Raw genomic sequence first — 22,288 nt, forward strand, 5'->3', positions numbered from 1 at the left:
GCTGCACGATGCAGTGACCGTCTCTGTTCGATGGCCAGCCAAAAGCCACCGCGGGGACGACTGGAGGTTGCGCGGCGATGGTTGACTAAGGAGCGGTGAGTCCGCTTCACAACAAATATTGGCAACCCGGCCTAAGTTCCCGGCCTTAATCGTCATGACCGTCAGGGTCGATTCAGCCTGAATTGTGCAAACCCCATGGCGGTCGCTCTGCTCCAAACGTGACCAACGTGCTCGAGGCGAACGAGGCAGGGCGTGCGTTGGTGCTCACCACGCCGCCCCCTCACAACCGAAGCCATTACAGGTGACGGCTAACAGCGGCCCGCACTTACAGGCTGTGCGAGGCGAGTGAGGCTCAGCGTGGTTCCTCCTCCTCTACGTGTATTTCACGACGCCCCGGCGCTCGGACACAGCGGTGTGTGTGTGTGTGTCACACATGTCTGCGTGTTATTAATCTTCATTAGTGTGCGCTTTTAAACGAGCACGCGTGCATTGTTCACCCTTTCGTTAAAGCTCCCATTGATTTCCTCGCTCTCTGCGTGGAAAATGTATAACGACCCGTCCACATGGTAATTGCATCTGGGGATTGGATGTGGTGGTTTAACCTGTGGATATTTTTGGGGCAGTGGCACGGCCCGGCTGTAGCACGTTCGTGGGTTTAATCTGGAAGACCGCCATGACTTTTGTTGTGGGTGAGACGTTAACTACGTCGCTTGGTATACTGGAGGTCATGGGTTCGATCCCGACCCTGGCGCCCGTATATTTGCAGTTTGCACGTTTCTCTCCCACTGGATTTTTCTCCGGGTCTTCCGGTTTTTCCCTCCACATTTAGGATCAACATCACGCGTTTATGGCTGTTATAAATTTCCACCGTGATAAGCCACTCCATTGAACCATCATTTGTGATGGCCAGGTCGCTTCTGAAAAACGATATAGCTCAGTGTGGCCTTACCTACTAAAATAAAAAAAAACTGTTCGGTTAGGTTACTCACCACTGCATGAGAAATGATGACACACCGACTCAACTTTCAGGTGCTCACCCTGAACCGGACACTCGCATGAGCACCACCAAATGTCCATGGGCCACCCAAGGTCCCTCTCCTGGAACTAAATCTCTGTGACGCAGCCCGCTCCCCAACACAGCAGGTTTCCCGGCCCTCCATCCAAGAGGGTGGGAAGCCAGGCCTGCGCAGAAGCCTGCGAATACGCCAAAACATAAACCTCTCCTGCGTACGGCAGACTCTCGATCATCCGCGTGCGGTTTATCCGATTTGCGGATTAACCGTGCACCTGAGATTTTGACATAAATTAATCACTCATGGATTTTCCCTTGAGCCCAAATGAATCATCTAAAAACAGTTCTACATTACTATTCTTGGAGATGTTTATTTACAAGCCAGGTGCGTAAAACGAGCAAATATGTTACTCGGGTTTATCCGAAATCCACGTGATCGCCTCTACAGCACAGTGGTTGCCAGATCTTTACAATGGTGGGCAGAGTTTGATCGATGTTGATTGGCGTGGCTCCACTATTATCCACTTAGCGGGCCGAGTCTTCTGCGCAGGAGCGGGAGGGTGTTATCGCACGCACAATGATAGCTCTATACATCCACTGCTGGATTACGACCTCCCCATGCCATGCCGGTCGTGAGGGTGGAATGGACATACGTCACTGGTCCGTGCGGAATTGGTGAGTCCGGGGAATATAGCTGTGAGAGCGTAGAACAGTCCAGCAATGTATGCTGCTGCAATGCTCTCTGCTTTCATACAGTGTAGCCATGCAGCCTGTAATGCCTGTCATGAGTGGTTGCGACCATCTCAGAAATATGCAGGCCGCATTCCTGCTTCATTAACAAAATCAACATTCCGCATTCTGGGTGATTGTGGTCATAGGCAACGCCTGTTACCAGTGGGATATTCCCATCATGCCGTGACTAGCTTTGGTCGCATTAAAGACGTGGATTCGTGGGATGTCCCTGTTTCGTGTTTCATTTGTGCTGGAGATGTGTTTTTCTCCCCGCATAATCGCACGCTTGTGCGCGTGCAGCATCCGCAGCAGACCCGGCTCCGGCTTTCTGTCGGGCGGGAGGGGGGAGGCAGCCACCCTGCTGCATGGGGGGGACAGTGATTTACCACTGAGGAAAGTGAACGTGGTAGGCCAAAGGGACATTTGGTGGTGCTTGTGTGTGTGTGTTACATCGGCCAGTCATCTCAGTCAGTCAACCCATGGCACCTGGGTCTGTCCCGTGACCTCCTGCCAGCAGGCGTTCAACACTTCACGTGGCCTTAAAGTACACTTAGCCTGGCACAAGCGCCGTGGTGATATTGTTGTCGTGTTGCGGTGGTGTAGCAGTTAGCGCTCTGCGCTACGAACCCGGTGGAACCGATTTCGGATCCCACTCACGGCCAACACTGGTGACAATGATTTGAACCGGTCCAGGGCCTCTCCTAAGTGAACTCAGCCTCAAATGAGTACCTGGTGTGGTATGTAAACATCGCCAATGGGGAGACAAAGGCGGTCGGACGTGATGCTGGCCACCCACCCCCTCATGTACCATTCCGGCCTTCATAGGTACTCGCTAACAGCACTTGACCCAACAGTCTGTTAAGGCTACACGGGGGATCTTTGTATTTTTTGCGTACAAGTGTGATCACATGCCCGAGAGTGCTTTATATTTTTTTCCCACGGTGAAAAATCGAAACACAACCCAAGACCTACGTTGTGGGCACCCGTTCGCAGACGACTGGCTTAAATCCATCGCACAATTCATCTCGTCGAGGGAAGGAACTAATAACGGTGGGTCTTGCCACGTACGGCTGTCATTATCCTAGAATCTAAAACAGATCCGTAAGTACGCCGGCGAACAGAGTGGAACAACGTGGATTTCCACCGATCATCACACCTGATTTTAACCTTCCTTGAAGGCACTGAGAAATTTACTTTTTTTATTTGACCAGGTAAGGTCCACTGATCCATTTAGCTCTTTTTCAGAAGTGAGCTGGCCAGAAATGATAGCTCAACGAAGTGGCTTATCGCGTAGAAATTTATAGCAGCCAAATACTCTAAACGCGTGATGTTGATTCTAAATTTGAGGTCGGGGTTCACGGCGCCGCCTGGAGAGGCGCGGCTTGGAGGGCCAAGCTGTAGAACCGGCAAACTGCCATGGGCCTCACGCAAAAGAATGGCCTCACAGTGGGCCTGGTTTGTTGTTGTTGTCGTCGTCACGAATGAATAAGGAACCTTACGGCAGGGCAGCCTTGATGACGCATATCATAACACGTGCAACTATTCATGGGAACCAACACCGGGGTGGCTCTCATCCGTGGGCCTCCTGCAAGTCTGCAGATAACAGAACACATTTGAGGCTGTCAAAATTGGGGTGAATAACAGACGGGGGTTGAGCAGAGAAGCAGGTTGTAGCTGAGAGGGAATGATGCCGATGGATGAAAACAAAAAATTATGAACGTACAGAAATATACGCAGTGCACTCATGATTAACTGCGCTAATGACGGGGAGGACGGCCGTGGACAATTACAAATCGCGGATAACCCAAAAATATCCATTTCCCACAGACGATTTCGATTGATACTCTTTCGATTGAGAACGACTAACAATGCGCATGGTCAGTGATAACACTTTCCTGCTCCCACGCAGAAGACTCAGCCCACTAAGTGGATGATAGCAGAGCCACGCCAATCAACATCAATCAAACTCTGCCCATTGTTGTGAAGATATGCAACTACTGTACTGTAGAGGGCCATCATGTAGATTTCGGATTTACCGGAGCACATATTTACTCGGTTTAATCAGGTGGCTTGTACTAAACATTTACAAGAAAAACAATGCATAACTCTTTTTAGATGATTAATTTGGGCTTAAGGGAAAATCCATGCGTTTTTAATTCATGTAAAAATCTCAGGCGCGCGGTTCATCCGCAAATCGGATCAACCGCACGCGGAGAATCTGTTGCATTAAGTCAACGTAAAAAAAAAATAAAAAATCACTAAACAACATCAGAGTCGCCGCCTCTTGTGATTGGAGCACGCGAGCACTGCGATACAAATTGGCTGCATGGTTATGTCGCACTGGGGGTCTTGAGACACAAGAGTGTCTCGAGGTGCCGTCCACAAACCGTGCAGCCTACAAACACACTGACCTCTGCATCACACCCACGGGGGGCACTCTCCTCCGCATACAAAGCGCGAGCCCATTAGGACCACGTGAGCCCAAGGGGAACGGCAGGCGGGCTCACTATGCCGAGCGTGTCTATTCTTGCCGTTCAATCATCGCGCAGCCGGCCCGATTGCCGCAGCCTCGGCACTCTGCACGAGCCGCGCCGTAAATAGCCGTCCTTTGCCAAAAATAGCACCGAGGATTCATACTCGGCAAAAGCAAAAAAAAAAAACGTTAACCCTCGAGCGTCAGGAAACCTCCCTTCGCGATTCTTGGAGAAAAAATTACATTTCTGTAGGAGAACACGACATCCGCCCACAGCAGCTTGCCGGGTTGCCGAGCGTGTCATACTCATGCATCGCGCGTGGGAGTTGTTGGAATTCCTCTTTAGTACATGAACATCGGTTGACACACCAGACACCTACGATTTCCCTGCGCATCTAAGATGTGTGCCAGGCCGTCAGAACACCTATCGCTGGGCAAATCGAACCGTGGCTTTAATCCAGTTCTCTTCACAGTTTCCTACTGGATTCGTTTAGGCGGAGAACGTGCGCTCTGAAATAACGTGAACCAACATTTTTAATGTGTACATTATAGTTAAGATATTGCCTTCTTCCTGTCCGAATGAAAGTGGCAAAGGCAGCGTTGTTGAGTGCTCAATCACGGGGAGTCCTTCATCCAGCGGTAGATAGATAGTGGCTGACGGTGATGACAGCATGGTGCACGTGCGCAAACGGATTTTTAAAATTCGTGTGAAGTTGGGGAGGAGTCTGCGTCACCCATCAGAGGCAAAGTTCAAAGAGGCTTTTTATGCATGAAGCTGCAGAACCTACAGACCTTTGGAATATTTATTTTAAAGGTTTACAAGTTTATTTTATCGTGAATTATTAACACATCAACCACCGAATGCGATATTGCATGGCCATTAACGTAGGCTGATTAATACTGCTCGAGATATAACACTATCGTCATGATTCTCACCAACTCACGTCGAATCAGATCATTTTCAAGTAATTATTTTGTGGCTCCAGGCTTCGGGCCTTGTGACGTTGAGAGTTTTGGGCACAGTTTGCACGAAGACCGCTGCATAAAGCGTAAGCTATTAATAATATTACTGCGATTATAATTAAACTCAAAGCATTCGGTGTAATTGAACACTTAAAACTCCGATGGCACTTGAAAGAAACTGGTTGGGGCTCTCTCTGATCATGCAAACCGACCCACTTGTTTTTCCAGAAATCGGGTAAATTCCAAATCTGAACTCAACCACTTGTGCAGCTCTCATAACAAAAACAACAACCAGCAGTGACGATGGGCTACACAGCGCGATTGTACAACTTCACAAAGATCGCTGCAATGTTGGGCACAAGATAAATATGAGCGAGACGATCATCGTTCGGAACTACACAAAACACAATGATTAAAACTAAACTATTTTTATTTGACCAGGTAAGGCCCCGCTGAGCTACGTAGCTCTTTTTCAGAAGTGACCTGGCTATCACAAATGATAGCTCAACGAAGTGGCTTATCATGTAGACATTTATAGCAGCCAAGTACTCTAAATGCATGTTTCTAAATGTGGAGGGAAAAACTGGAGGACCTGGAGTAAAATCCACGTCACCGTGGGGAGAGAGAGAACGCGCAAACTCCAAATATACAGCAGGCGTCAGGGTCTGGCTCAAACGCACAACATCCTGTATACCAGGCGAGGTAGTTAACATCTCCCAAGCCACCATGATTGTTGGAGAGACACAGCAAAATACGTAACGCTGCTTGGGGCGCGTAGTGAGGGCGGATTAGGATGGCAGCAATGTGGGTCAGGCAAGCAGTTGTAAACCCGAAGCGTCGTTTCGACTTCAACAAAGTGTGGGCTTGGGGCACCACGTCACTGCTGAACGCCCTGGATCATGGCCCACGGACAAAGACCGGCGGTGGAACAGCAGCCACGTGAGGGGACAAGCCCAAGCTGCGGAGACGGAGCGACGAAATGAGCTCGCGTAACAAGCAGCGGCCGGAGATCCGCGCTGCGTGATGTCTGTACCGTTGCAGGACGGCCCATGAAACAAACGCAGCAGCACCCTCGCTTTACGTCGGGGATGCGTTCCTGAAAGGTGCGTACGGCGATGATCGAATCGACGTCAATCAAAGCGGTGTGCAGGGTAGTAGTAGCGGCGGTGCTTCGGTGGTGGTGGTGGTGGAGGCGAAGGCTGAGAGGCGACGGATAACGAGAGAGGGGGCGGACGATGTCGTCAGCGACGTGAGCGTGTGGAGAAAAGGTGACGCAAATAGCAACGCAATGACGTATCTGCGAAACGACGTGAACTGGGATGTGACTACAAATACAATCAAAACACCATGAGAAGGCCAAGGCATGGGGAGGCTTTCAGCAGCAGATTGACCACGGTTGATGATGATGATGAAAATTCAACGTCAATATTCAAATTGCAATTACTCGTTTTTTTTATACACGCTTCACACCGTCGTCTCCGAACGTGCTTGCATTTTTCCTACACGTTGCGTCATATTGGTGCATAAATTGGCCGGCCGATGCGTGCATCACCGCTAGCAAGGGGTTAACCAGCGAGGAGGTGGCGTCGCAGCGGTGTAAACAAAAGTGCGAATCGCTGAGCCAGGGCCACAGTCGAAACATTTCATACACGTCTAACAAACATTTCATACACGTCTAACAAACATTTCATACACGTCTAACAAACATTTCATACACATCTAACAAACGCGCGTAAATGCTCACGGCATAATTCCTCAACGTGGTTTGCATTCCCCCAACACGGGCAGATGGGCGGCTCCTAGCTTCATTACAATTTCCCCCGGGGCATTTCGTGCCACACGTGCTTTCAAGTGCAAATCGTCCGCAAACTAAATGTGTAGCGATCGCGCTTGCTGGCACCAATCCACGTAGCCCTGCAAGCGCGCTACGTACAATCGCGTTCGCGCCCCACACCTCTTTGAAAAACGAGGCTGTGCGAGCGTCAATGACGACCTTTCCTCTCCCCGCCAGCGAATATCGCGCGCGTGCGCGCGCGTTTTGCGACGCGCTTTCCGTGTTACACAACGTTGGGCCGATTGAGCAGCGCAATCAAAACGCAAATCCTGATAGCACGCGCGCGCCGTGGAGACGAACGTGGGCGCCCTTGAACAGGAGGGTAAAACACATTCCCCGTTACGCTCGATGCCAGCAGGGTTTGTGCCCCGTCAGCACCCGGAGGGGGGTTTTTACGCAACGAGGTTGGACCCCGGACACCACGCCCGCCCGCCCCCTGCCCCACCCCCGGACCCCGCGGGCACGCCACACCCCGCGCGCCGTCGTAAACGCCGATATAATCCGCGAGAAACGGTCCGCCAATTCCCGTGGCTCGTAAAAGCGGCGCCGGCGCTGCTCACAGCTCACGCCACGTGCGGGACACCCCCCCCCACCCCCCCCCCCCCACTCGTCCTGCACTCCTAGCTCGCTAAATTAGAGCACTCGGAGAATACGAGCACATTCGTCCGTGGCAATTATTATCGTGACCCACGAAAGCCTCAACTGAGTCGGTCTCACGACTCTTCTTCAGAAGCGTCTTGCCAAGATTTCGCAGTATGAGTGGGGGGGGGGGGGGTAATTGCCGTCTTGATGTCAACTGAATTTTTGGCAAACTGCACCGCGACAGCCTTCGTTGGTGCTTTGCTAACAGCGCTCACCCTAACGGGGGGGGGGGGGGGGGGTGGGGTAGAATCTTGTCTCTGTGTGAGCGTGCGAGCGTGCGGCGTTTTCGTACCGCGACAGCTTTGTGCCGATCTGCTGCCGCTGCTCCTGGCGCTCGACGGACGACTGCCGCGGCAAGATGTTCTTCCTCTCCAGCTCCTCCTTGCTGGGCCGGTTCCGCAGCTTGGCGGCCAGCGAGTCCCGCCGGGCCACCTTCCGCGCCAGGCCTGCTGTAAAAGCGCACGCGGCACACACCCCACCCCCCGGCCCTGATGTTGAGAGGTCACCGTCCGGGGTGGCGGCGGTGAGTGGGCACCACGGTGCGGCCGCGTCTCCCCGCCCCCCCCCCCCCAAGCGGAGGGGTCTCTCCAGGTGACGGTGGCGACGTCGCAGCAGCGACTCGATTACCCCACTCCCCCCCCTCCCCCAAAGACGCGACAACAACCTCGTCGTTGTGACCAGCCAACCTCGTCGAGGCACTACCCCTAGAATGTGTGATCGGACGTGATCGGCAATATGGAAGTTGCGTGCCAAAATAATGGCTGGTGGTGTACCGGACTGTTCTGGCTAAAATCAAGCACTGGGAAAACGTGCCAAATTTCAATATTTGGAAACAACAATTAATCAGGGAAAGTGTCTAATGCTCTTCCCTTCACCCGGGAATGTTTCACCTGAATGCCCACATCATCTATGTCCCCGACCACTCATCATGATCGCGGACATGCCGTGCGATCGTGGACATGCAACCCAATTTCTGGACCGTACAGAGACACGCACATATAGACGGAGACTCATTGAGACACCCAGAGACACGTATAGATACATAGAGACCCGCAGAGACATTTAGAGATACATTAAAGATGAGCCACAGTGTGATCAGGGCCATGCACCAAAACTATGGACCGTATAAGAAACCCATAGACACAGTGATCCCTTCCTGCAAACCCCCGCGGTTAGCAAGACTAAAGGTTTATGGAAAGTAGGGGGTTACAGTAACTACTATTTGGTTCTTTCGGTAAAGTCACGTAGAAATAAATTTAATTTAATAATAGAATACGAGGTTTTGATTGCAACACAAGCTTCTATTATTATTTAATATATTTCTACGTGACATGACCGAAATAACCCAATAGTAATTCCTGCAGTCACGAAAGCTTCGAACATACCGTACGGTGTGAACTAAAATAATTTTCATATTAATAGTGAACACAAACACTTTTGAATTACATTTAACATTGCTACTCCGATTGGCACGGTCGGCTACGTACGGTGCGAAAGAAGTTCAACATACATATTGTAGTGAAGTCCAGTTAACGATGGCGGTGACGTTGATGTTGATATTAGGGGATGGGGGAGGGTTGGTAGGGGCTGTCCCCCCTTCTCAGAACTTGTTTCTCCAAAGACAGCCCGCTTCACACTAAGCTCACCTTCAACCACCAGCTCGGCGCTTATGGGCCACGATTAAGGGCTCAAAAGTGAGCGGTATGGTGCAGTGATTGCGGTGCAACTTTCACGACGTATAAATTCGAGCACTACTACGCTTTGTAGAGACCGCTGCGCAACAACTGAACAAGGCTGACAAGTGCCGTACTCCACAACATAGGGGTTTTTTTTGGGTTAGATCACGTAAATATAAGTGCCGTTATATTTAAGCGATCTAACCCCCCCGCCCCCCCCCCCCCACCAAAAAAATCTACATTACGGATGATATTGGTCGTGAAAGCCTTCGTGTTAAACCAAAGTTCTGTACTGCACTGGAGACAAGCGTGGTGGGTTCCACACGCGCTTGATGCGCCTCCGGTTGAATGGGGCTGGAGATTTGAAATCGCGGGGAGTGGGGAAAACCAAACTGTGGTCACGCGAAACTGTATACCATGGTTTGTGCGTGGATACTCGAAATCGCGGTTGGCAAAACCGTGGTTGGCGAGGGACTGCTGTACGGTACATAGATCCGACCGTGTCCGTCCAGTATTCACCGAGCTAAATTGGCTTCCGGTTGTCGAACGAATACATGTTATGGTCGTGCTAAATACACACAAAGTGCTTGCCACAAATGAACCATCATCATGCAAACTTTGGTCATCCTCGCGGTAGCGGCTTTAGGCTAGCCATCGAACAAAGACGGTCACCGCGTCGCGCGGCGCTTTCAAATGCGCTTCCGCGGCCGTCTGGAACGCTCTCCCTTCCGATGTTAGGAAGCCACTGGAGCTATCCACCTTCAAATCATCTAGATTGAAAACATTTATTTCTGTAGAACTGATGTTTGTGTTTAGTTTGTAGTCCTTCCCCCCGCACCTCCGATTATCGCAGTTGGCTACGTACGGTGCGAAAGAAGTTCAACATACTTGTATAAATACTCATTGAGATACATAGAGGCACATAGAAACCCATAGAGATGCATTAAAGACGAGCCAAAACATGACTGTGGCCATGCAACCCAAACTATGGACCGTGTGTAGTGGGTTCGAATTAGGTGCACACACGACTCCTTGGGAGGCAACGCTGATTTATTAGAACGGTAAGTAATATAACACTGCACATAAGGTGGTGACCACCAACCTACTCTAGCTAACACATACTTCTCAAATACTCTAGCGTGACCCAGCGAGGTGGGCTACTGCCAGGTCCGCTGACTGGAGGCTTGACTCTTCTTGGCGTCTTCACGATGCATCCTCGTTCTTGATACGAGCAGCCTCGAACCTCGTGAGGAGGCTGCTTATATGGGCCTCGGCGTGCCCGGGCCCCACCGCGGCCACGCCTCCCTTCGAAAACCCTCTCGAAGCCCCCCTGCTGTCCACGTGCCCTCCGAGGTACCCCCTAGGCCCCCAGCCCCCCACTGGGGTCCAGTCACGTGTCCAGCCGGGGTCACAGAGAGTGCCACGGCCTCACACCACCCTCGTGGCCTCCCGGAGCCCAGAACCGGCCCTGACGTCATTCCCGCCTCCAGCCGGGATGACGTCATGCGTGTGTGTAGACCCGCGTGGTCATGACGCTCCCCCGCATAGTGACGTCACGCTTGTGCGTGTGTACACAGTAGTGATTCTACAATCACTACACGTGTAATAAACCCACTGTGGTCTGCGCTCCTTCAACGGAGGAGCAGCGACACGACACGAACTCTCTCTCTGGTGAAACCCTCTCGTCGTGGCTAACAGACCTCGATATTGGAATTTAGCCCTGAACGCATTGCTGCCATTCACACACTTGAACAGAACAGAATGACAATACAAAGGTCATGATTTGTTTGTATGCAAGCGGTGTTGTTGATTGTGACCTCACGAACCAAGACACATTTTCTATTAAATACAACTTACTAGCGGGAAGTACCCGGCGTTGCCCGGGTCGACTTACACACACTTACAGACATCGACCCACACACACAAACACAGCGACTTACACACACACATATGGACTCACACACACAGGCATCGACTTTAGCTACACACACATGGAGTTACACACGCATATCGACGTACACGCATACAGCGACTCACACACACATACATAGACAACCACACACATCGACCTAAACCCACATATCGACTTACACACACACACATATCGACTTACACGCACACATGGACTCACACACACAAAAACATCGACTCTGACACTAACACACATGAACTCACACATACACATCTACTGACAAGACACATCGACTGACACACACATTGACTCGCACACACACATGGACTTACGCACACACTTGGACTTACACATACACAACGACACACCAACACAAATATCGACTCACGCACACACACACACAAAGCGACTATCGCTGACACGCAGATGGACTCACACGGACACAAGGACATAGGCACACACACAAAAAAGCAAGTAAATTGTGAAAAATGAGTTGTCTGCACACAAACATAATTATTCGTATAAATGCAAGGTGATTATTAAAAAATATAGGTTTGAATGTACGTAAGTTTAGCGAAAGCAGTAAATGAAATAACATGTTTGTGCACACAAACAATAGTATGTTAATATTTCCAAGGTTATGTAAATGATAGTTTGTTTATGTACGTGCGTTTAGCAAAAGAAGCAAGAAAATGAAAAAATATTTGTCTGCACGCAAAAGTCATTAATTATTTACAAGGTGATTAATTAAATAATAGGTTTCTCTCTACGTGAGGTTAGCGAAAAGTAATTAAAAAAAAGTTGTCTGCACACAAACAAAATTCGAATAATATTTCAAAACCAATTGTTTTAATATAATTGTTCTACGTACGTGAGTTTAGCGAAAGAAGCAATAAAATTGTACTTAACATTAGCGTGGTGAGGCCTAGTCCCGTGCAGAACCCGCGGCCTCGCCTAGATTGTGCAGCCGGCCGAGGTGGTTCCCTGGCAGGCTGTGGGCTGGGCCACTCCCCCCGCCCGCGCTACAATAGTTACTATCGAAGCGCTATATGATATTAATGTAGGGATTCTATAGCAGTAACTGCACGCATTGGGGTGGTGGTGGGGGGTGGGTACCTACGTGACTTTACCGAAAGAACCAAAGAGGTATACATGACATATTGAAGAGTTGACCTCAGCGTTTTGTGTGAAAACGTCCCCCTCACCGCGACCGACTTGGTAAAAGCCGTCCCCCCCACCAAACGCGTGTGACTTGGTACGGTCGATCGCTAGCCATTTAATAACTAAATAAACGCAAACTGCACAAAATCGCTAATTAAAGTCATTTAAAGTTGACAGATGGGGAAAAAGGAATAGCGCTTGCACACGGCAGGGCTTACGGCGTGGTACCTAGCTATTTTTTTTTACGTAAACCCCACAAACCCACACACAAACCCACACACAATTTTTGACTTTTATATGTATAGATAGATTAGCAGAGACGGATTCTTTTTTTTTTCAGGTTTAGAATCATCAAGGTTGCAGTTGGCCGACTCCGGAATGACTTGTAAATTTGGTCATCAATGAAGATGTCTCGGCATGTAGAGGAGACGGTGATATATCGCTTGCAGTGTACTCAACGAGCGTGCTATCCTGGGCTTGGCATGAGAGATCGATGGTGGAGAGTAGTAAAAGTGTTGGGGATGTAATGGAGGCCTGAGGGACGTGAGGATTCATGGGGTAGTGGGAATGGTCAGCGAGAAAGCCAGATGTCCCCCCAACTTGTTGCTCAGGGTAAACGCCAGGCGATGGTAAGCAGGGAAGCTTCCCAAGCAGGACGCTCTGTCTGTGCGAGCTACTCTCGTGAGGCCAAACTCCGACCCTTCGTTCATGTTGATGAAACCCAATCAGTTTGAAGGTCACAAACTAATGACTGTAAATCCACCAATTGCCCAGCGTATTTAACCAGGCGCTCACCAATGAAGTTCAAATCATAGCTGGGAGCCAACTCAGTCCATCATCCCTCTGGGGTCAACAAAATTGAGAACCACTTTGTGGGGGAGATCAAGGGTGGTTGTCCCGAAGGAACGTGGAATTTCAACCACTGCAGGGCTGTAAACGGGAGATGAGCACCTATGCCTCAACGCTCAATTCAACAGCAGTAGGGGATCGCTGTGACTGACTGGCTAGGATCTAAAACTAACTGAACTTTTTTTTTTACCAGGTAAGGCCCACTCAGCTGTAGAGCTCTTTATCAGAAGCGACCTGGCTATAACAAATGGTAGCTCAATGAAGTGGCTTATCATGCGGAAATGTATTACAGCCAAATACTCTAAATGCATTTTAACACGTAGGCTTTCGCGACCAATATTATTCATAATAAAGGTTTTTGGGTTAGATCGCGTTATTTATAAATGTGTCGTAACCCTCCACCACCCGACACGGCCAATCAGCAAAAAAAAGTGTCACGTTGACAAAAGACAAATAATTCACTACTTTAGCCCACCGGTGTGTTGAAGAGTGAATCCACAACATTTACAGTTTTTGAGTACGACGTTTTGCTGGTAATTACATCCAGCATCATCGGGCAATTGGCCAGAATGGTAAAGCCCTCGCTTGCTCCCGGTCTTAAATAGAGCAGCAGGGTGACGTCATCATTTAACTCATTTCAGGTGCAGTGATTTGAGGTGGAGGGAGGGGGGAGTATTGTAATTATGTAATCGATTAGTAATCAGTCAATGGTTATGATTAGTAATGAGTTGTAGATTAGTAATTAGTTGTAATGTGTGTTAGTGATTATATGCTATGTTAGTAATCCGTTAATTAGTATGTGTTTCCCCTATAAGGAATTGTAATATGTATTCAAAGGTAATACCAAACGCAGTTAAAATAACACATCACATAAAGTCTTCTAAAGCTAACCAAATACTACACAAAGCTAGCGAATTATTATTAATAGAGAGAATACAGCACAACAGGAGTGAATTATTTTACATTTCAGAATCGCTAAAGCAGTTACACTTAGATATAAGCAATAGTGTATCTATGCATTATTGGAATATAATCGATACCATAACACAACAATCGGCTGATAATGTGTTTAATCTAACAAAAACTAACCAAATTAATACATTTTCCAGACTTCATAATAAACAAATCCCTACTAAAAACGAACAATTTAAAAACAAAACCGTAATGAACTTGACTAACACTGTTTTAACCAGTGACATGATCTCTGTCCTTTCTAAAGGCCTTAACTTTGCCGTTACCGCACGCACAATTCCAGTGGATGAGATAATTGCTGAGGTAGAATCAGCAGTAAGACTCCTTCCACATAATGAGGCAGAGATGACTAGACATGAGGTTGCCAAAATAATTGAGAATAGCAAAGTTCCAAAAGTAAATATTAGCTCTAGCGAGGTAAAAGCCTTAGAGCTGCGTGTAAATAAGGATATCCAAATCCTGGCAGCTGATAAAGGCCGCACTACTGTAGTGATGTCACGAGCCGATTATGATAATAAAATTAGAAATTTACTAGAGGAAAGTACCTACATTAAAATTAAACGAGATACAACTAATACTTTAGAACGCAAGACTACTCTAACAATTGCAAATTCCTTAATCCCTAAGAATGAGCAATACCAAATTAAGCCAAGGGCCTCAAAACCACCTAGACTCTATGGGCTACCAAAGATTCATAAAATCGGCATCCCATTACAACCCATAGTCAGTACAATTGGCTCTGCCACATATCAATTAGCAAAATATATAACTAAACAAATACAGCCCTACATCGGTAGGACATCTTCATTCATAAGAAATTCAGAACATCTTGTGAATGTGATTAAAGATATTAAACTTAATCCTAATGATATTCTGGTAAGTTTTGATGTGATTTCTCTATTCACTAAGGTTCCAGTGAACGAATCGCTTAAATTACTTGATACACTAGTAAAGAATACAGGTTTACCAAAAGATATTCCGAAACTTGCTGACCATTGTTTAAATAACACTTACTTCTTATGGAGAGGGGATTTCTTTAAACAAAAGGAAGGAGCAGCAATGGGCTCTCCTTTATCCCCTGCTATAGCAAATTTGTACATGGAAAACTTTGAAATAAGAGCACTTGCCTCGAGCACATTAAAACCATCTTTTTGGTTTAGATATGTGGATGACACTTTGGTTGTCTGGCCACATGGTAAAGATACACTTAATGATTTTCTAAATCATCTCAATGCACAAAACCCGGCCATCCAGTTCACCATGGAAATGGAGGTGAATAACACACTCCCATTCCTAGATATTTTGCTTGGACGTGGCCTAAACAGTAAAATAACACACAGCATTTACAGAAAGCAAATGCACACTGATGCCTATCTGAATGCAGATTCGCATCATCATCCAGCTAAGAAATCCTCTCTTATCAAGACGCTCATACATCGGGCGAAAACAGTGTCAGATGGTGAAAGTCTAGTGAGAGAGATCAAACACGTTAAAGACGCACTACGACAGAATGGCTACAATAATGCTCAAATTAACAGAGCACTGAATGCCAAATCACGATCGCAAAGCAATACTGCTGAAAGGGATCAGATTGTTAGAACAATAAAAATTCCATATATCTCAGGAGTAACTGACAAATTAGCCCGTGTTTTGCAAAAGCAAAACATTACAGTAAGATTTGGTACAGTACACAAAATTCAAAAACTAGTATCTTGCACTAAAGACGCATTACCTAAATTATCAACAGAAGGTGTATATCGGATTAATTGTTTATGTGGCAGATGCTATATTGGACAGACGGGACGTAACATCAGCGTAAGACTAAAAGAACATCAAAGAAATATTAAATGATCTCAAACAACTGTCGGCAGTGGCAGAACATGCTTTTCTACAAGGACACTCAATTGATTTTGATAACGTTGAAGTGTTGTGTAAAACTAATTATGACTGGCAAAGACTAATTAGAGAATCAATTTAAATTGAGAGGAATAAAAATTACTTTAATCGCTCTGGCAGCTACAGGCTTAGTGCAGCCTGGAAGTATATTATTAAATAATACATATTACAATTCCTTATAGGGGAAACACATACTAATTAACGGATTACTAACATAGCGTATAATCACTAACACACATTACAACTAATTACTAATCTACAACTCATTACTAATCATAACCATTGACTGATTACTAATCGATTACATAATTACAATACTCCCCCCCCCTCCACCTCAAATCACTGCACCTGAAATGAGTTAAATGATGACGTCACCCTGCTGCTCTATTTAAGACCGGGAGCAAGCGAGGGCTTTACCATTCTGGCCAATTGCCCGATGATGCTGGATGTAATTACCAGCGAAACGTCGTACTCAAACTGTAAATGTTGTGGATTCACTCTTCACACCGGTGGGCTAAAGTAGTGAATTATTTGTCTTTTACTGCAGTCACGAAAGCTTTAAATAAAAATGTATTTGTCTTTTGTCAACGTGACACTTTTTTTGCTGATTGGCCGTGTCGGGTGGTGGAGGGTTATGACACATTTATAAATAACGCGATCTAACCCAAAAACCTTCATTATGAACTCTAAATGCATGTTTCTAAATGTGGAGGGCAAAACCAGAGGACAAGGAGAAAAGTCCACGTGATCACGGGGCGAACATTCAAACTCCAAATAACAGCAGGCGTCAGGGTCGGGACCGAACCCACCAACTCCCGTACACCAGGCGAGGGAATAAACATCTCCTAGCCACCGCGGCGTCCCGACATCTGCGACGCGTTTTTCCGGGCAACGCGTTAGCCGATGGCCGCGCGACGTACTGTAGGCCTCGATCTCGTCGCCATGCTCCCAGTGCAGCCAGGGCCCCCCGTCATTCTCCCGGTTCTCCTTGTTCTCCTCCGCTGGAAAGGCCACAGAGGCGGGCGCGGGCGGTGGAGCCTCCTTCGCGTCCGCGAGGCCCGTGGCGGTAGTCCGCGGTGTCGGGCACTCCTTCTCCAGCCTCAGCGACGACGTCGACCTTTGCGGGGGAGAAAGCAAGCGAGGCCCACGGAGAAGAGCGTCAGTCCTTGGGGCCCAGGGGGTGCTTCGCTTGACAGGGCCACCTGAGGTGGCATCGCCGTGGTGAGGTTCCGATTCCTACATTTACTTTCAAATTCCATCTCTAGCCCCGCCCACTTACCCGTGGGTTGTACCCACCTCAAACGTATATAACCTTTGGCTGCAGTAGCTCTCTCGCTAGATTTCTTCCTGCCTCAGCAGTCCGCCTGCTGTGTTTTTTCACGTGAAGACGATTGCTTGTGTTGCGATCGAAACGTCGTGATCTATTAGTTATTTTTCTATCTACGTGACTTTACCGATGAACCAAAGAGTATGAAGTCCTGCAGTCACGAAAGCTTCAAATCAAGATTAATATGGGGAGAGGTGAGCGGAATTCTCAAGTTTGCCTGGGAAAAAAAAAATGTTTAACCCGGGACAAAACGGAGATTTACACAAATGCTTTCGGGGGACAACGGACAGCTGCCCTGAAACCCAGACATTCCCGGCCAAATCAGGACAGCCTTAGTTTACACACAAACACTCCGCACAATTCTCGATTATTCATCTAGAAACGCTTTCAAGTGACATTTCCATGAAAGCCCCCACAGTCCAGTCTCTATTGTTCACTCAATCACTCTGGCCTCTCTATCTCTCCGCTACACAGAAGGGCCATCGCCCAAAGCGACGCTCATTATTATTACATCTCTGTTACTCCAAGGGCAGTCGTTGCGACTGATGAACGCGAGCTTTTGTTATTTGTGCGCCACTACCAATGCGGCATCGCAACGTGAACGCTGCGCAAAAGTCTGAAGCGGGCGGCCACTCGGGATGGTGGAGCAGGCAGCCCACACCTCGGCACGGCCACGGTGTAGCCCTCGATCCTCTGCGCAGCCTTGGCGAGCGCTCGGTTCAGCTCCTCAATGACGCTGCTGGGCGGCTGCAGGAGGAACGCCTGCGACGTCGAGGAAGACGGTGGCGCCTGCTGCTGATGATGCTGCTGCTGCTGCTGGGGCTGATGATGGAGCTGGGGCTGCTGGGGCTGCTGGGGCTGTGAGCTCTGGGGACTCTGCTGAGTCGGCTGGCAACCAGGCAAGCTGGCAGGCTGAGAAAGGAAGTGCAGGCCCCCACTGGGCCTTGCGGCCGATGAAGCCTGTGGGTGATCATGTTGATTATAACCCCACAATGGTATTGATATATTTTTGATGAAAAAAAAGAATAGGTTTTACCCTTTCTGACAATGAAACAGCTGATAAGATGTTCAAACACCATATATAAACCTCTTTCAAGGAATCAAGAACTGCATTAACTACACACTGTACGTGTGGTGAACATGCAAATAAACAAGCTCTGAAAATATATGCAATGTATTTGAAACTGATTGGCCTACACCAGAGAATGCCTTCTTTAGAGCCTAGTCTCACCAGTGTCAGGCCAGAGAATGCCAGATGGTGAACAGTACAAAGACAATGCCACTCTCAGAGCATCTTTAGCTCGTGGTGAGCAGCCACAAAATGGGACTTTTTTGCCAGTATCAAAGTATGAAAATATAAGAATAGGTTTTACCCTTTCTGGCAAATATAAACCTTTTGCAAGGAATCAAGTCTGCATTAACCACACATACTAGTCGTGAACATGCAAACAAACATGCTCTGATAATATATGCATTTGTCTTTGAAACTGATTGGCCTACACCGGAGACAGCCTTCTTTATGCCCTAGTCTCACCGGTGTCAGACCAGTGTCAGACCAGTGTCGGACCAGCCACACTGAGAGGCATGATGGATGTGGTGCGCGGTATTGTTTTACGGGTCACCGAACTCGGAGAGACCCAGCCAAAATCAAGCGGCATGGGAATGTTGATGCCAAACATTAAAAAACCACCGCCAAATATGATCTAAAACATGCGTGTTGGAGGCAGACCAGGAGCAGAAAAGCACAACTAAATTATATTCTTGGTTCTTTCAGTAAAGTCACGTAGACTTTACCGAAAGAACCAAGAATATGAATCCCTGCAGTCACGAAAGCTTTAAATCAAAACACAACTAAATTGTAAGGTATTTTAAACTGCCCTTGAGAAAGTGCGGTCACCCAAGTCGCCGTTGTAAAAAAAAAAGTATAATCTAACAAGCCTGTACTGTTAAAGGAATGAATTCAAATAATGCAGCTCTTTTCAAGATAACTCTTCATAAAACGCTTTCACACGCGGCACTCGAAATAATCAAAACGTTATGCAACGACTGACACACTCGTGACTTTTAGGCCAATTATCTATTTTCGGGGAATCATTGAATGAAAAAGATTGTTACATAATTAACGAGGTTGCGATGACGCATGCAAGTGCGACAAAGGCAAGTGTGATTATGCTGTTGTCTCAAATTATCGCCATTTCCAGCAAGTAGAAGTTCTCACGTGCAAGCCAGTTTCCAATCATGAAAACTATGAATTTGCATAGACTTGTCAAAGAAATGTACGCGTTGTTGTATCTTTGTTTAACCAGGCGAGAGCTCGCTGAGAGTTCACTGGTACGCACGCGGTCTGCAATCCAGCACTGTGGATGCAGCAGCAAGGGTTGGTGGATCACACACACACGTCACGAATCCGCCTTCCCCGTGGGCGTCCGGGTTGACATACCCTGGCTCGCCAGGTACAGCGGGCGGATGAATCTCCGACTGCTTCCATCAGTACGGGAATAGAGTCTCTTTGGCACGCATGGGTTTTCTCAGGGGTACTTTGGTTTCATCCCAACCGTTTAATCGCTCGCTAACATCCCAATATAGGGGCCACAGAGCTTGGTGCCGGGTTCCGGCTGCGTTGCCGCCCGTTGGCACGCCGTTCCCCTTTGCACCTGCGAATCTAAGGAGACTGTACATATGTACGTTGAACTTCTTTCGCACCGTACATAGCCAACCGCGCTAATCGGAGGTGCGGAGCGTGTGCCACGTAGTGTGCGCAGCGTGTTCCGTGTAGTGTGTGTGCACAGTGTGTAGTGTGTGTGCACAGTGTGTAGTGTGTGCGCTGAGTATCCCAACGTCGTGAGTGTGCACAGGGCACAAGGCACCGCGCGGGCGTGCAGCAAGCGCTGTGGGTGTCGTGCGTACGCAGCGTACCGCCAGCTGCTGCTGCATGCGCAGGATGGCCGACTCCATGGAGGCCGGCGCGAAGCAGACGGCCATGCGCTTGTAGGCCGCGGGTGGAGAGGCCCTGGTCGGCACCGGGCCCTTCTGGGGTGGCCCCGAGCACTCGCCTGCAGCGGAGAGACGAGCAACCCTGAGCAACTTCGAGTAAACTTTTGAGCAACTCTGAGCAACCCCGAGCAACCCTGAGCAACTCTGAGCATCCAAGCCTGGGCTTCAGAATAATTCAAGCATCGAGCCTGTCGACAAGCATCGAGTTTTTACCGAGGCCTTTCAGTAGCGACACTGCCTCTGGCGTTTCCATGTCAATGCAGGGGACTCGCGTCAGGTGCTTGCATAAAGCGCCTGGTCCACTTACGCACGATCGCACAGCGAAACTCACACTGCCTTCCGTGTCTAAAGCGATTTGCTGCTCAAATGAGAGGGTGCTCATCTCCGTGTCACAGCCCTGAGCCAGTGGTGTAAATTTCCAATTAATTTGGCATGGTGAGTCTATCTAAACTAAACCGTTTCCACACAGACAGAGAACCATGAGTGGCTTTCAATTAGAACTTCGACATCGACCTCCTAATCACTGGCGATGTTTAACTAACATATGTCATCTAGAACAAGGATTTTGTGCATTTTCCATTTTTTTATTTTTTATTTTATTCTCTGGGATGTGGGCATTGCTGGCGGCCCAGAAATACAACCAGGTAAGGTTCCACTGAGCTATGTAGCTCTTTTTGCAGAAGTGACCTGGCCACAAAGGATAGCTCAACCAAGTGGCGTATCACGTGGAAATTTCTAGCAGCAAAAATACTCGAAAAGCATGTTTCTAAATATAGAGGGAAAAACCGGTGGACCTGGAGAAAAATCCACGCAACCACAGGGAAAATATTCAAAACATGTCAGGGTTCGGATCGAACCCACGACCTCCTGCATACCAGTCGAGGTAGATAACGTCTCGTCACCATGGTTCCCCTATCCATAGGGAAACCACTGTTGGTTCCCACATAAGGTGGTACTTATTAAAATGACCATGGAAGAATCATGGGCCAAGTCAACCCCCAGGCAGAATTGGAACTCGCAACCTTCCAACTGGGAGCCGCTAGCAATTGGGTTTGTTAAACACTGCATGCATCTCATTATTTTGTGACATTATTATATAATTACTATTATATTAATAATATTTTAGTATATTATTATAGATTATTTATTATATCATTATATATTATTAAGTTATTATTATTTTATGACAATATTTCACCCAGGAAAGCCTCACTGAGTCTCAGGAGGGTCTTGTCTAGTGTTCGCAGTCAGGGGGCGAGTAATTTTGCAACTTATTCTTCACCACTGGGATGTTCGGCCAAAACCGGTTACATTCTGTGTGGTTTTCTTGTGGGGCGCCGCGGTGGAGAGATGTTAACTACTTCACCTGGTATACAGGAGGTTGTGGGTCGAACCCAACTCTGCAGCCTGTTCTATATTTGGGGTTTGCATGCCTCTCTCCCCGTGACCGCGTTGATTTTTCTTCGGGTCCTCCGGTTTTTCCCTCCACATTTAGAAATCAGCGTACATTGAGAGTATTTAGGCCCCTGTACTTGACAAGACAGTTCATCGAGCTATCATTTGTGTTCAGGTTGCTTCTGAAATAGAGCTACACAGCTCAGTGCGCCGTTCCTGGTGCAATAAAATAGGTTTTTTTGTGCCTCATGTATCTGTTCCTCTTCCTGGCATCTCAGGGTCATCAAAAACGGCAAAACCAAAGACAACTTCAATAAGTTACGAAGACAAATCAACCAACTTACAGCAATGAAGCGAACAGAAATCAGAGCACGAACTCTGGAGGAGTGAGCGGAGTGCAAACACCGAATGCGGTTTTCACGAGGCAGACTTGGGCAGGCTGCTGATAAC

General features: G+C 48.0%; 1 protein-coding gene across 3 annotated transcripts in view; it reads right to left on the bottom strand.

The window, feature by feature from the left end:
- LOC116957799 (phosphatase and actin regulator 1-like) overlaps positions 1 to 22,288 on the bottom strand; it is a 151,597-nt gene that overhangs the window by 15,026 nt on the left and 114,283 nt on the right. For 2 of the 3 annotated variants that reach the window (XM_032980171.2, XM_076073852.1), the window contains 4 exons: positions 20,366 to 20,502; positions 18,111 to 18,409; positions 17,043 to 17,239; positions 7,949 to 8,105 (listed from right to left, as the gene is read on the bottom strand). In XM_032980171.2, coding sequence (XP_032836062.2) covers positions 7,949 to 8,105; positions 17,043 to 17,239; positions 18,111 to 18,409; positions 20,366 to 20,502 — 790 coding nt within the window. The remainder of the gene's footprint in view (positions 1 to 7,948; positions 8,106 to 17,042; positions 17,240 to 18,110; positions 18,410 to 20,365; positions 20,503 to 22,288) is intronic. The other variant, XM_076073851.1, reaches the window with a different exon arrangement.

Source organism: Petromyzon marinus, chromosome 43 (genome assembly GCF_048934315.1).
Source record: "Petromyzon marinus isolate PM22_M1 ecotype Great Lakes invasive population chromosome 43, UKy_Petmar_22M1.pri1.0, whole genome shotgun sequence".
Taxonomy (NCBI): Eukaryota; Metazoa; Chordata; class Hyperoartia; order Petromyzontiformes; family Petromyzontidae; genus Petromyzon; species Petromyzon marinus.